This window comes from Cupressus sempervirens, chromosome 3 (assembly GCF_028749045.1).
Source record: "Cupressus sempervirens isolate cs-2001-9-10 chromosome 3, ASM2874904v1, whole genome shotgun sequence".
Taxonomy (NCBI): Eukaryota; Viridiplantae; Streptophyta; class Pinopsida; order Cupressales; family Cupressaceae; genus Cupressus; species Cupressus sempervirens.
Genome location: NC_143120.1, coordinates 823135164 through 823149922, shown reverse-complemented (window position 1 = coordinate 823149922; position 14759 = coordinate 823135164). Strand labels below are relative to the sequence as shown.

The 14759-nt window shown below is 32.9% G+C and overlaps 1 protein-coding gene and 2 long non-coding RNA genes across 4 annotated transcripts in view; 2 read left to right on the top strand and 1 right to left on the bottom strand.

Annotated features, from left to right (window-relative positions):
• The window catches only part of LOC149569312 (RAD3-like DNA-binding helicase protein), a 266529-nt gene that overhangs the window by 209337 nt on the left and 42433 nt on the right, over window positions 1–14759 (top strand). Inside the window, exon 25 of one of the 2 annotated variants that reach the window (XM_089822038.1) lies at window positions 10673–10755. In XM_089822038.1, coding sequence (XP_089678164.1) covers window positions 10673–10755 — 83 coding nt within the window. Of the gene's footprint in view, window positions 1–10672; window positions 10773–14759 lie in introns of both variants that reach the window. The other variant, XM_089822037.1, reaches the window with a different exon arrangement.
• On the bottom strand, window positions 11467–11804 carry LOC149569315 (uncharacterized). The gene is made up of 2 exons (XR_016362736.1): window positions 11709–11804; window positions 11467–11605 (listed from the first exon to the last, which is right to left on the bottom strand). It is a non-coding gene; the product is annotated as an uncharacterized LOC149569315 (long non-coding RNA).
• On the top strand, window positions 11470–11949 carry LOC149569314 (uncharacterized). Its single transcript, XR_016362735.1, has 2 exons — window positions 11470–11601; window positions 11763–11949. It is a non-coding gene; the product is annotated as an uncharacterized LOC149569314 (long non-coding RNA).

Sequence of the window (14759 nt, the reverse complement as noted above, 5' to 3'; positions counted from 1 at the left end):
CTCAAAGTAATATTAATTAGGGTTAGGTCAAATTTGAAAGGGACATCGAAGAAGAGCAAAAGAGAATAATTAAAAAAAGGATATCTTAAATAGGAAAAGGGAAGTGCAACAAACATTATATACTCCACGTAAAGATTTGTGTATCAACACCAACAAACTCCGCGAGAGCGTATTGATAATCTCTGTGCCAACGTACTGGCAACTTCGCACCCATCGTAGATAGTCCCCACATCAAGTACAAATCAGTCCTTGCATTGCTAAAGGACTAATATTACTGCCCACGTAACACTGTTAGACATAGTCAGGTACGTATGAATATAGAGGCGTTCAATTCTACACATTAGATATGGATATAGTAAATTAAAAAGCAATTGATGTTAAGTTCTTGTATAAAGGTATCAACATTGAATTATATGTGGAATTCCATTAATAATGATTATACGTTGTGAGTTAGGTTAATTCTTAAATTCGTTTAATTCAATATAGATACGAAATGATTAATGAATTATATAAAGCAATTCGTATGAGTAAAACATTAAAGTGATATTGGTAATGTCGATACATGCTATAAGTGAATATATATATATATATATATATATTGGATGACATATACATTAGAGTGGATATAAATATATGACATAAATAATATTGCATCAAAGAATATTGGTATAATATATTAAGATATATTCTTAAAGTTTTAAATAATATTAGGAATACATTTCAATTATAGTACATAGAGATCTACTTCTCGTTTGTATTACGAAATCCTAAGATAGGGAGTTGGTGGAGGGAGAGGCGAAGTAATTTCATGCACATGACGGATATCCTCTAGGGAACCGCTTGTAGTCTGTTTCACGCGCCCTTTGCACTGAAAATCTTCCATCCCAAGATGATCGTAATAAGGAGAGAGAAAGATTTCTGTGTACCATATGAAGAAATCTTCCAAATGAATTAAGTAAATTAAATTAAATACTCATCTCCTCAAACATTTTAATAAAAATGTTGGTCATAGGTTTGCCAAATTTTGACGATTCCCTAACTTATACCTAAATTTTGTATTTTAGGTCAAGGGGTTAAAAAGGGGTCATCACGTTCGATTCCCTTGCACTTCAGGTTCCGCTACCCCCAGGCAGGTAAACCTTCACCTCAAACATTGATTGCCTGGTTCAAGGCTTTTCTATAGCGAATTTAAGCTTTAAAGTTCTCCGGCTGGCAAAGTCCTTGAACTCGAGCAAAATAGGATTAAATATTGAATGTTTGAATAATTGAATGTTTTGTATAAGATTTGTAAATAATGGATTTGATGCTTGTAGGAAGGAATATATAGATTTTCTGACTTCAATAATAAAAAGACCAGTGCCTCTACTCATTTGAGCAATAGAGTCAACTTTAGTGAATTTTCACGTGCAACTTTATAATGTTTTATACACTTTATTGCCAACAATTAAATAATCAAGATGTGACATATCAAGTATATATCCAACCTTAAATTAGTCCGGATTGAACTTTAACTCCTCTGGTAGGGAGACAAACTGGACACAAATGTGGAAACAATTAAATATTTCACACTATTTGTGATTATCGAATTTAAATGCTAAATGTCCATGTCTAGTTATCTGACATTTAAATTGTATAGAAAATTCCAAAAAAAAATTACAAAGGACGATTCATCTGCAGTTTAAATCTCCACGCCTTTAATAATAAACAAAGAACCTTTTATTTTATTATTAAAATAATATAATAGAATTTACATTAGAACCATATTAAGCTCCTTATCCCTCCATACAAAATAATATAAAACTCTTCTTCTTTGAGAATATGAATTTGAATGTCAATTATGTCTCTTCTCACCACCACTTCTTATTTATACATATTAAATAGAAGAGGGTGACTTTTCAAATCCAAAAGTCATGTCTTAAAAAATGAATCACACCTTTCTATCCTAAAAGGTTATGAACATAACAACTACGTATAATTAACAAATATATCAATTATTCTTTGTTTAATTCCGGAATGAGGCACAATATCATTGCAAAGACTATCTTTGTCTGCGCTGGTCTGAATCCAATTTCCAATACCTCTGATCATCACATAGGCATAAATTTAATTATATTATGTTGCTTGCTTAGATGAATTTGAAACTCACGATGACTCTCTTATTGACGTCACTCAAAATCGATAGGCTCTCATTTGTTTTTGTTTGTTTTGTGCGAAGAAGCCCCCCCATGGTTGATGTAAAACCATATGAATTGGTATCTGACGCATATTTGTCACTGTACATAGAGTCAATTTTGATGGTTGTTACTTTCTGAGTATTACTGGAAACATCATCTGGTGGATTCCTCTCTGGAGATCTGTATTTTTCATTCTTTTCTCTGTACGTAATGAAAGACTTCACAGTTGTATGGGTTCATTTTGCTTTCAGCAATATGCATATAAACTCTGAGGCCTAGAAAAAACTTCAGACGCACATATACTCAGACTTCCACCTTTTCTTTATTGAAGACTCCATCAGCGAAGGAAGATTGATGCATACCATTCTACAAATCTGTTACCTGTACATGTTGGACACAAACATCCAAGTTATGAATATTGCCATTTTTTATTTCCATTGTCCGGTCTCATTGGCTGCCGTCAATAAAACTCTCAACCTGTAGGCAGAATTAATTTCTATTTCTGAGAAAATCGTGTACAATGTTAATATCTCTATGATTTGTTTGGCATACCCCAATCATCATGTGCAAGTTCCTTGTTGAATGGTGTTTCTTTATAAGTTTCTTGTCCTTTGTAAAAATACTCAGCAAAATAGAGCACCTGGATTGTCGTCCACTGATGATTGATAATTATAGTTTCTGTAGTTTTCCTTTAGTGGCTTTTATCATGGGAAAAAGTGCCGCCAACGAATCTTTTACTGATTTTAAAAAAAAATTTATATCTCCTCGTTCATTTATAATTAGAGGTAGCTATGTACTAGTTGCTTCTATTGAATACTTGTACTGAAGATTGGCTGCATTGAGTTTTTATAGCTATCCATATTGTTTGAAGATCAGTGACATCATCTGCTCTTCATTAATGTGCCAAAACAGCATTCCTTTATCTCTACAGTATAACTTGTTAACGGCTTGTTTAGAGCTCCAACTCTTTTTGACCGACATATTTGACCACTTATAAGAATGGCTTCCACATTTGCTCACTCCTTGCAATAAAAAATGGAGAGTATAAATCTAGGCCCTATCACTTACATAAGGATGGAAGAAACTGGTAGATATGTATTTGGATCATTTAAGGGGAGCGAAAATAACTACCACAGTACGCACAAAGAAATCCTTGTTGTGGATAATATATTTTAAAAAATTTCAATTTTTTTTAGCTGACCAAAAAATTGTTGAGGGCAGATCTACAAAATTGAAAGGGTTCTTCAAGGAGTCGAAGAATAAAGTTGTGCATGGAAGGATGCTTCAATGGGCACAATTTTTGATACCTCCGAATTTGATTGTGTTCATTACCCAAGAAAGAAAAATTTTCTGGCTGACTTTCTTTCTCGGGAAGGCTGTCAAGTTGAAGAAAAGTAGAGTGATATGGTCATGGAATCCCTCATTCACAATAGCTATGCTAATATTAAAGACAATGACCTTAATGCGGTTAGAGAAATAGCACACTAGGACCATTTTAGGTGCAATTAAATTCTTTTGGAAAAGGGATTTCTTCACATTGAGCCACCCTCTAAGCTAAGAGGCCACTTTGTTAAGATATGTTAGTGTCAGTCAGAATTCAAGGATATACCAACATGGCAACTATATGCAAATGTGTGTGCATGTAATACTAGTTCACCATGTGAACTGATATACATGCATACACACACATATGCATAGCCATTAAAATTATCTTGCCAAGATCATCCTTGTATTAAACTGATTTTATTATTATCAAACTAAGTATGACAATCTAAGCAATCAGATTATATCTATCTCTTGGATCAGGCAGTAAATCCCTGATCAAGATCGATTGAATGACAATCATATGGGATTGAGTTATGATCCTCTATATTCAGATCAGAGACATTAATGTTGAAATTGCCTTAGCAAATAATCATGCCTGATTACCATAGGGTCTCTTGATAATTTGTTTAGCGACTAATCATACCCATAACATTTGGGTTTGTTGGCTAAATTAAGTTTATGCATTTGTGTCTCTTCAAAGAGACATGTAGTTGAACAGTCACAACCACCCGTCATATGCCTCTTGATTGCAATATATAAGATGACCGATAACAAGATATAGATTATCACAATTCATATATGATTCTATAAATTCAGATTGGGACTTCTAATCAGTGGTCGAATTATATATATAGATTTGGCTAACAGTTTTCAGTATTGAATTAATTCATATCCATTCTATATTGATTATCACCTGCAGAGATCCATTACATTTGCAGAGATCTTTATTTAACACAATTCTATTGTGATCGATGCCCTGAAGATTTAGTGGCCCCTAATTGGCAAGAACCTTGGGATTTAACTTTTATGATCCATTATAATCTCCAGTTTTATGAAATGGGTAATCTAGAGTATATTTAGATCGATGATAATATTCTTGTATGGCTTCAAGGACTTTTGCATGCATAAAATATGAATCAAAGCTTCTCATGAACACGATATCATTGGAAATACTGGCACCTCTGGTTTGCTGATCCACAAGGACACGATGATCTCAACCGAAAAATTGTTGATGAATATGGTCCTTAAGGATTCTTTTCTCACCAAGCCATTATACGAAAGAATATCTTTCACTGTGGAGCATTGTATTCCCACCTAGGTACACAGTCTCTACTATCTTCATAAGAACCAAGTGTATGATGCTAATCATCCTAATGGAGAACTTATACAATGGAAACACTGAATTGCAAAATATCTGTATTGGTGGGATGACCTTAACCCAAGTTATCATGAAATTCATAATGATTCATTAGGCAGTATTCTGTATGACTCTAATGAATATGACTATGATGATGATTAAGAATGCAAATATTTAAGCTGATGTCAAAAGCAAGGATTGACACTGTCTACCATTTGGTATGATATTCCTCCTTGCCGATTGTTGATGTTTTTTAGATTCACTCAGATAAACTGTAGCATTTGAGGTCAAGTACATTGAATAAGGTATAAATTGCTTCTCTTTATTTTATTTTTTCATAATATGATGTATAAGGTATATATATATATATATATATAAACTTTAAAGAGAATGTATAGATGTGGAAAATAGGAAAATAAACATATAATGAAATAATAATTTTTTATTTATTTTATTTTCAGTATTACTTTTATTCATTTTTGTAGTCACCTTAGATTATCATGTGGTCTTAATAAGAAAAAAAATGTTAAAATGTAGATTAAAGTATATATATAGAATTTTTGAATATATGCATATATGTTCAAAATATATTAAATCTATATTTTATTGAAATGATCTTATTATGCAAAATAACTATCCTCAAGTATTAGTCTCTCTTTTATTTTTATTTTAAATACATACTATAAGAGCGTTATGACTTGATCTTTTCCTCCGAGAATGTTATTGCAAGAAAAAGAGAGATTAATAGTAGATTCAAAGGGAGTTTGACACTAATTCAAAGGTAAAGGAGCTTAGACGATTGATTTTCAGAGGGAGTCTGACACATTTGTCTGAAGGAGCGGATAGAGGAAATGTTTAGTTGATTTTTAAAAATGTTGATCATATCAGAATTAAAGGGAGTTTTGACTTCATGTAAACTTTTGGTATCATGCGAGTGACTGCGAATTTTAATGGGCTTACCCCTTGTCTACATCATGAGGAAGTGATGACTTCCAAATGATTATTACTTGTATTTGCAGATTTTATTGAAAGGTGAGGATCTTACAATAACTTAAATTTCTATTAGGATGGATATCTTACGATGTCTATGCAGATCATAATAGATTATACTTTGCATGGTGGATGTTTATATGGTAAGTATTATGAGAATGCGTGTGCACATACCTTAAAAATGTTTTTATAAACACTTGTTGAGTACATTGTGAATATTTTTGCAAATTGATGTTCTGGGAGGCCATTTACACAGAGTACTTGGTGAATGTCATGCGACTTGATGTTCTGGAAGGCCATTACTCATAGAGTACTTGGTGAATATCATGCAACTTGATGTTCTGCAAGGCCATTACTTACAATATTTGGTGAACATTGTGCACCTCAACATTCTGGAACGCCATTACTCAAAGAGTATTCAGTGAATATCATTGATATTCTAGGAGATCAATATTCATGATATCATATGTGATATCAAACATTTTTGAGTAATTGGCGAGTATCATGCATTCTAGGAGACCAATACTCATGATATTAGATGTGATATCAAACCTTTTTGAGTATTTGGTGGATATTGAATGTTGATATACTGGGAGACCAATACTCATGATATCATATGTGATATCAAACCTTATTTGAGTATTTGGTGAATATCATGTGTTGATATTCTAGAAGACCAATACTCTTGATATCAAATGTGATATCAAAATGTTGAATATCTTTTGATTAAAGATATTCGTATATTACATTGAGGTAATATATAGTCATGTGTTTATCCTCCCTAGCTAAGAGGGAGTGTTGATGTTTTCTAGCTTCACTTAGATAAACTATAGCATATACATATATATATGTTAGAGATATTATATATATATATATATATATATATATATATGTTAGAGATATTATATATATAATTAATTATAAGATTGTAAATATGTTAATGAATAAACATGTCCTATGAAAGAACATGACTATTCTTTTCTCACTTTCTTATGTATATAAGAGGTCGTTTCCATTTGGAAGACACATACCAGACATTATGGCAGCATTTGCAGTGATCCTTAAAAAAACAAATGACTAGCACAAGGGTTTGTTTGTGCCGTTGATAATATCCACGTTAAAGATCCCTTTAACCACATACAAGTGTTAAGAGGACCATTCTAGCTCCACGGTTATAACAAAAAGTAACAAAATAAATTATAGTAGGAAATCAGGATATTTTAGTAAAAAATATAAAAATGGCATAATGAACTTACACCTCCCAATTAAACTTTACCACCTACCTTTTTTACATTGACCATTTATCTTTATCCATATGTCACTTGTCTTAATGCTCTCACCATTCTTATCTTATCCTTTCCCAAGATATCTTTTGTCCTTATCCAATTGCCACTTGTCTTGATAACCTTATCCTTATCCATTAAACCCTATCCATATCTTTACTTTTTCAATCTCATTGGTACTCATGGATTTCATATCCATATCCCTTATCATCTAGTGCCTTCCTACTACCTCTATAAATACAACCTTGTGAGCTCATTAGGGACATCAAGTATTAGAGTCTTGAGTGTGTCTAAGTATGTAATAACTTAAACTTTGTGTATGGTCTCTAGACATGCAATTTGAGCGATCATCCTGTAGACTAAAACAAACAAAAACAAAGTTTAAAGTTCAAATTATTGTAATAAGTCCATCTTTTGTAAGTCTTCATGTTGTTTTAAGTCATCATAAACCTTTCATATGTCCATATATGACCATTATTGTCCATCATATACCAATATTATCTATTTATTACCAGAGTGAGGTTAGCTCTTTGTAAGTAATATCTATAATATCAATCTATTGTACATTTTCTTTGTTGCCCAATCTCTCTTGTTATATCAGTTTTGAATGTCCTAAGAATATCCTTAATTGCTGTTAATTCCTTTGCAATGGCATTTATAGGACAGAATTATGAATTTCAGCTTATGGGATCATTACCATGGACAAAACTTTAGATGTTGGACAAGTTGAGAAGGATTTCAGCAACGAGCGAAATGAACAAGTGAGTTTTACAGATTACCTTGTTCAGACTGATGTTACTTTTGTTCTTGCTCGCTTGTCAGATACTTTATCTTTTGTATCTTCTATGCATGATATAGACATAAATCCTTATAGCTGGTTTAAAGTCCCTAGTAAGAGTACAACTGAAATCTATCCTGATGTAAAAGGTCTAAAAGGAATTACTCATTATTAGCCTAAGAAACTATGTAAAGTCGTTAAACTACAACATAGGATAACTAATGATTTAGAAGGCGAGCTTCAATTGATCTTTGCCAAAGAAATTGCTAAATATAGATATGGCTCTTTGTGACAAAAATGCATACCAATATATGCATTTGGCATGGGTTAGAATTGGTATTGAAGACCATTATAGGAGGGGACTACATGTAATCATCTTAATGATGCTTAAGGATGATAGGCATTTACATACTAGTAATGCCCTTCTTGGTACTGTGTGTGATACCATGGCCAATGGTCCCATTGTATTTGACTTGTCATTGAATTTCTCATGAGTCTTTGGGATGATAACCTTGATGACGTCCTTACCTATAAATTTAAAACCGTGAATTTGCTCACGAAGAAGGGTTCCATAGATCATACTTGACATTTTGTTATTCATTTTCGTTTGTTTAATACCACCATGACATTTATGTATGGTCCCCGTAGAGATCTTGCCCTCAATGAACAATTTTCTAGCATCTTGACCTCTTGCAATACCACATCTCAATTACGAGCTGCTCGCAGTATCAAATGGAAGGATATCCAATTACCCAAAGAGTGGTCTATGGAGTTATTTAATGAATACCAATAGGAATCCAGTAGTGCAGTTGTGAGATATTTCTATTAGAGAGACCCCAAGCTCTGCCATTATCATTTTTGCTGAATCTGATGAACCAATGCCCTTGCACCCACTTGCCTTCACTAGTGAAAACCACATAAATACTTTACAACCTCCAAAGCTTGATAGAAGACAACCCTTGGAGCAAGTTTGTCCACGTGCTTCTTATTCCGAGGTTGATGATTCTGGATGGCTTAAATGTAACAACTGTCCCTATAGGTTTCATCTTAGTCATGTCCAAATGCTTTCTACTAAACCCATTTCCATTCCAAACCACGAGCTTGTATTTTGAAAGGTCCATGATTCAGAAACCTCCTATGTTGTATCTCATATTCTTGGATTTATTCCTAAATTATGCAGTTTGTCTTTTCTCTGTAGGTATATTGTCAATGATAGAGTTGCTTTGATTAAGTCCTATATATTTATATTGTTGTGCTTTCCTTGATGCATTTATCTCTAGAACCTCTTGTGGTGACATCGATTAAATATATTTTTGCTTGCTAATATTTAGTCCTTTACAGACTAGACCATTATTCCAGGTAACATTGTTCTTCCCAATATGAATCATCCTTAATTATTGTTTGTGGACGATTCATTAATTTCCTCAGCAACTTTGATACTTATCGATGGAATCAGCTGCAATTTCTTGTGTCAATTTTTTATTCATTATTATTGATTCATATCAGTAATGTATATTGTTTCTATATTGACCATATAATTGAGATGCCTAATGATTAACATGGTTCACCAATTTGTTTTTTCTTAAATTGATTGTATTAATATCATATTTGTACTTTCTATACTTAAGCTATGTTCGCCATTATCTTTATCTTTGAAATGTAATTATGTTATAAATTATTTTATTTTAAAATTATCATATTCATTATTATATATTATATTAATATATTATTACATTATAATAGAATTTAATGTATTCATGAATATATTATCCAATTAATATGTAATAATATTTATTATAATATTAACAACATAATTATTTTAATATTAGTTATACTATAATTTATTAGAATTTAACTGTTTATTAATTTATTTTTATTATTTATTATTAAAACTTTTTGAGAGAGGACATAACACTTTATGTATACATGCAATCATGCAAATGTTTTTGCATTGTTCGTGTTGTAAATGGAGAATTCAAATCTGGGATCACATTTTTAAAGAATTTATTATTGGGTAGAACCCTAGTTTTGGAATTGTGATTTTAGGGCAAATTAGGAATGGCACATTAAGCAACATGCTTGCTTAAGACTTAATACACTGAGAAGCTTGTGAAGATAAGAAAGCGAGATTACAAAACATCTCTGACTGCCTGTTGTTTGCATTGAACAAAGTCTTTTTTTCATAAATTATAATGAAAATATGAAGTCTTCTACCAAACTCAGCAATACTATATTACATTTATCAAAGGATGAAAATCACGGTATGGTCGTATACCTTGGGTTCATTTCACATACAGTTAAGCTAGTTCAGTTAAACTGGAATGCATAGGCTATTGTTCTCTTACAAGAATAAAGAAAATTCACCAATTGAGTCAAAAGAACTTTCTAGAGATCAATATATGGATGCATGCTGAATAAAGGCATGAAATAGACAAATTGACATCAAGTCTAAAATTTGAATTACAATGTCAGAACCTTTATTAATATATTGTGAAATAATTTCAGATGAATTTGATTCTTTTCATCGAGTTCAAGCTATTTATTGACAAATGAAGCCAATTTCTTATCTTCTGTGAGTGTAGCTCTGATTGCCACACCTTAGATTATTGTTTCCTATTGGCATGCATTTTGCATGCCCTCATTCTCAGCGCTTGCTATTCCTTATATTGCTTACCTGAAAGCTTTATTATTTTTTCAGATAAAAACCAAACAAATTATTAGACATTAAATTACACATGTATGTTTTGTGTTTCATATGATACAGATTTGGAGATTTTGTTCCATCACAATACCAGGAATTGTACAAGAAGCATCTTAATATGAGGTGTGCTACAATATGTTCAGAAGGTGAGGATATGAGTAAGGTATATTTTATGTTGAATTGTTCTATTTTCTTCACTTTTTGGTGTTGATATCAATTATTTCTTTGTTCTGGAGAATTATTGGTTAGTCCTTTTCAATCGATTACAAATTTAATTTATTTAAAATACTTAATATTTAACTTTTATCTTTGGAAAATTTGTACAAATATGGCTTATATGAGCAGCTAGAGAACAATGTATAACGAGAAAACAGCTTTGAAAGAGCAGCATATCTGATGTTAATTTCATAAAAGAACAACTTACAAGGAGCTCGAGGTACCAACTTCTTAGAAAGCAATTGAAGTTATGTACAACCTGATATAAAAGCTACATCAAGAAGGAATTAAATCTTTTTTGATTTTTCTCTCGAGCCTCCTATTTCTTGGCTAATGTGTTCAAGACCTTTTGAACTTATCATAGACATATTTAAAGCTGTAGTCCATGCAATCTCTGGGCCACTAATTTGGTAATGTGTTGGTAGGAGCTGCTGGACCTGTGGTATATATATTCTTTTCATCAGCTGAAGATTCTACTGACATCTTAAGCTGATGATCGTATTTCTCATCACCCCTGGAAGGACTAGGAACCTGCTTTGGCTAGCTGTGTGCATCATATTATAATCCTTCATTACCATCTCAAATTCCTCAATTAAGGAACCTCCTCATTCAATCATTTCTGAATGCTTGAGTAGAATTCCTTTTGCTGTAAATTTCTTGACTTCATCTAGTCATTTGTGACCCTAGAAACTGATGTGTGGAGCAAGCAGAGAGATGAAATTGTGACTTATTTGGGGAAGCCGATGATATCCTTTGTTACCATGGAAATGTTATTAGTTGCTGCAAGCCACGGGAACTGATATCTTGTGAAAGAAAATTAACTGTACTTTCGAAAATAAGTTTGAGGATTTAAAATTGTGCCAAAGAGAATACCCCAACATACAATATCATTTTTCTCAGAGCAAGAAATCCATGTTTGCCAAATAAAATTGCTAAGTTAGCAGATTCCCTCCAGCAACCCTCAGAGTCTGGCTCAATTCTGTACAAAGTCTAGTCCTTGTCAACTTCTCCCCATATTCTTCTATAGAGCTACGAATTTGCTGCGAATTCTGTCAGAGGAACACGAGCATAATTTGCAGTGAATTTCAAAGAATTTGCTTCCCAGCGGCCGAACCTGGGCTGAATTTGGTTCAAAACTTTTTTCTGACTTTTTTGAAGTGTTTTTATCAGCCTAATTTAGTCTATTCGATCCACCCAACCCTAAAGTGACCACCAAAAAGACCAAAGAATATGGTTTATATGTCATTTATGCATTTGTGAATGAAAATGAAAACTTGCTTATAGAGGAAATCCAAATTGACAATTGGGGACATTCAAATTGACGATTATAGATGAATTTTATTTAAAAAAGATATGATATCTTTGAATCTAGGATTTAAAATTTGAATCTCAACCTTTGATCTAGCTTGGTTAGAAATCCTCTAACCAAAACAAAATAAAAATTCAGATAACTGCACTTATCTTTTGACAATTTCTTCATTCTCAAACTGTTCCCTCGATATGGAAATATGTTCCATGCATGTGATCAAGCAAGGGTATCATGTTGTATGTACGACTAAATGATGCAATTAATATCCTATTGAACTGAAGCATAGATGTGGCGGTGTATTTTGCTACGTCACTTTACCATTGGCATAGTGCTGTATGAACTTATTTGTTGTTGCATATATATCCACACACGTACATATTTTTTAAAAAAAAACATGTGTTTGTACAGATGAACCCAAAACAGATCTGAACCCAACCCCCCAAAAAATTAGTCGAATTTCAAACCCAAATCTTGAACCCGCATTTGTACTGGAATCTGAACTGGTGACTTAGTAAAGTTCCAAAATACCCAAGCTAAATGGTAGTGGAGAAACAAATGAATGGAAAACTCAACATCAACACCCAAACATCACTTTTTCTAATACTAGAACCAATAAGCAGTGGAAGAAATAATCATTAGGTTAAAGATATGAAGAAAAAAATATCTTAAACTTCCAGACCAACATGAAATGAAAATGTTTTCTTAGAGAGCTCACCTTTTAAAACATATTAGTAGAGTAACAAATCACACAATATGCATTGAGTAAAGATAAAAGGTTGCATTTACCAACTCACTCAACATTCTTCTAATTTTCAACCTTATTGTAATCATTCACCACATTAGTGAAAGCCTGTTATGTCTTGAATCAAAGAATATGTTCTCTTACGATTCTTAGATAGGGAATATACATTTCCTATGTCACTTTGTATTTGTTTAAAATTCAATGGGGGAAAATCCACACCACATGACTTCATGTGTGTATGTCAGAGATAGGCACAAAATGCTAGAAGGAAATCCAAAAGTGGACCTAAGTTATGACTCTAGGATCATTTAAAGAAACGTCTTTGAAGTTTGAATGAGGATAGTTTAGGTAGAGTTCTAAATTAGCCAAGGGGGTTTTTCTGCTGGAAAGGACGTCTATTTGGTTTGATATGGTCAGTTTCCTTCGTCGAGTGCCTTTAATGAGTTCAGCAAATCATGTAGTCGAATAAGATCAACCTTAAGGATCTTGACAAGATGTCAAACAAAGGTGGACTATGATCAAGTGGATGCCCATTGATAGGTCAATTATGTTTGTCAAGCCTTGGGGTGTGTTGTTGAGGCTCCAATTATGATATGAAGAAAAGCATTGATAAAAGAGGTTCTCGAGGATGTGTGAGATGAGTTCCTAGCTGCATTTGTTCATAAGGTAGCAAAAGTTTAGGATACGAGGTGCAATATGAGAACAACTAAATCATGTTGGGTTTGGAATACGTCTTGAAAATGGCAGAGTGTAATTGTCTTTAGCTTTTCTCTGAGCACTTCAAGATGATTGAGGAGAAGAATGGGTCAGTTTTGATGGAGCTCTAAATTTTGGCAAATTTTAGAGTCCAAGAGACCATGGCAAAGGGAGAGTTTTCAGAACTTACCCATTACTTATATTCAAACAATATGCTTCAAAACATTAAAAGAAGTAAGCATGTGGAGATTTAATAAGTGAAACAAGAACAACAAGTATGATGTGTTCGCATTAAGACTGGCAATGTATGAAGAAAATGAAGATTGGAAAGAATGTGCAAGATTTCAGGCACATATCAATTTGGCAAGAGCCCAGAATAATAAATTGTAAGCTTGGATGTAGTTAGAAACCCTGAGGAACAACGTCAGGGGTTTATCCAACTATGAACTCTTAATGAAGCATATATCAAAGCCTTGGAAAAGAAATAAGAAGAGCACTTTTTAAGGACTTATCCATCTATATTAAACACATTCCAGTAATAAACAAATATATCGAACATTCTTGAAGCTGCCTACAAACTCGCACTATGCTTTGGTTTGTATTGGACGGAGTGATAATTGGTTACATGTTACAGAGGATAAAAGTGTACTGTAAGAAACTCATTAAAACAAGCCATGAAAGACAAAGAAATTCAACAGATATGTCTGAGATTATGACAAAGTTCCTTGAAAGGTGTGAAAGCAATAATGGTAGATATAAAATCTGTTAAGTTACAAATTGCAGAGGCGTCAAAATGAGATACTCCTAATACATAAGCATTTCATGTTGAGACAATCCCAAGCGTGGCCATGTTGTTACTTCCCTCAGTAGTGAAGTTATGAAGGGACCTGAATCATCGTTCTATAAGACACTTGCAATGCCACTATACTCCTTATAGGCATGTGCGTAGAAATTAAAAGGCAACACATGAGCGATGAGTATAATATAAAACTGTAACAATAAAAGCAAATCATCACAAAGATACAGAGGCATTAGGAAGCTCTTGCAAAGAATCGAGCAAAGTAATCCGGCATTCTATTTACAAATATAGAGGTCTATACCTGACCCAGTATACGGCTTTGGCAACAATACAAACCGTAGAGACATGGGTACATGAGGATGGAAGACATCCGAATACAAGTGCACCT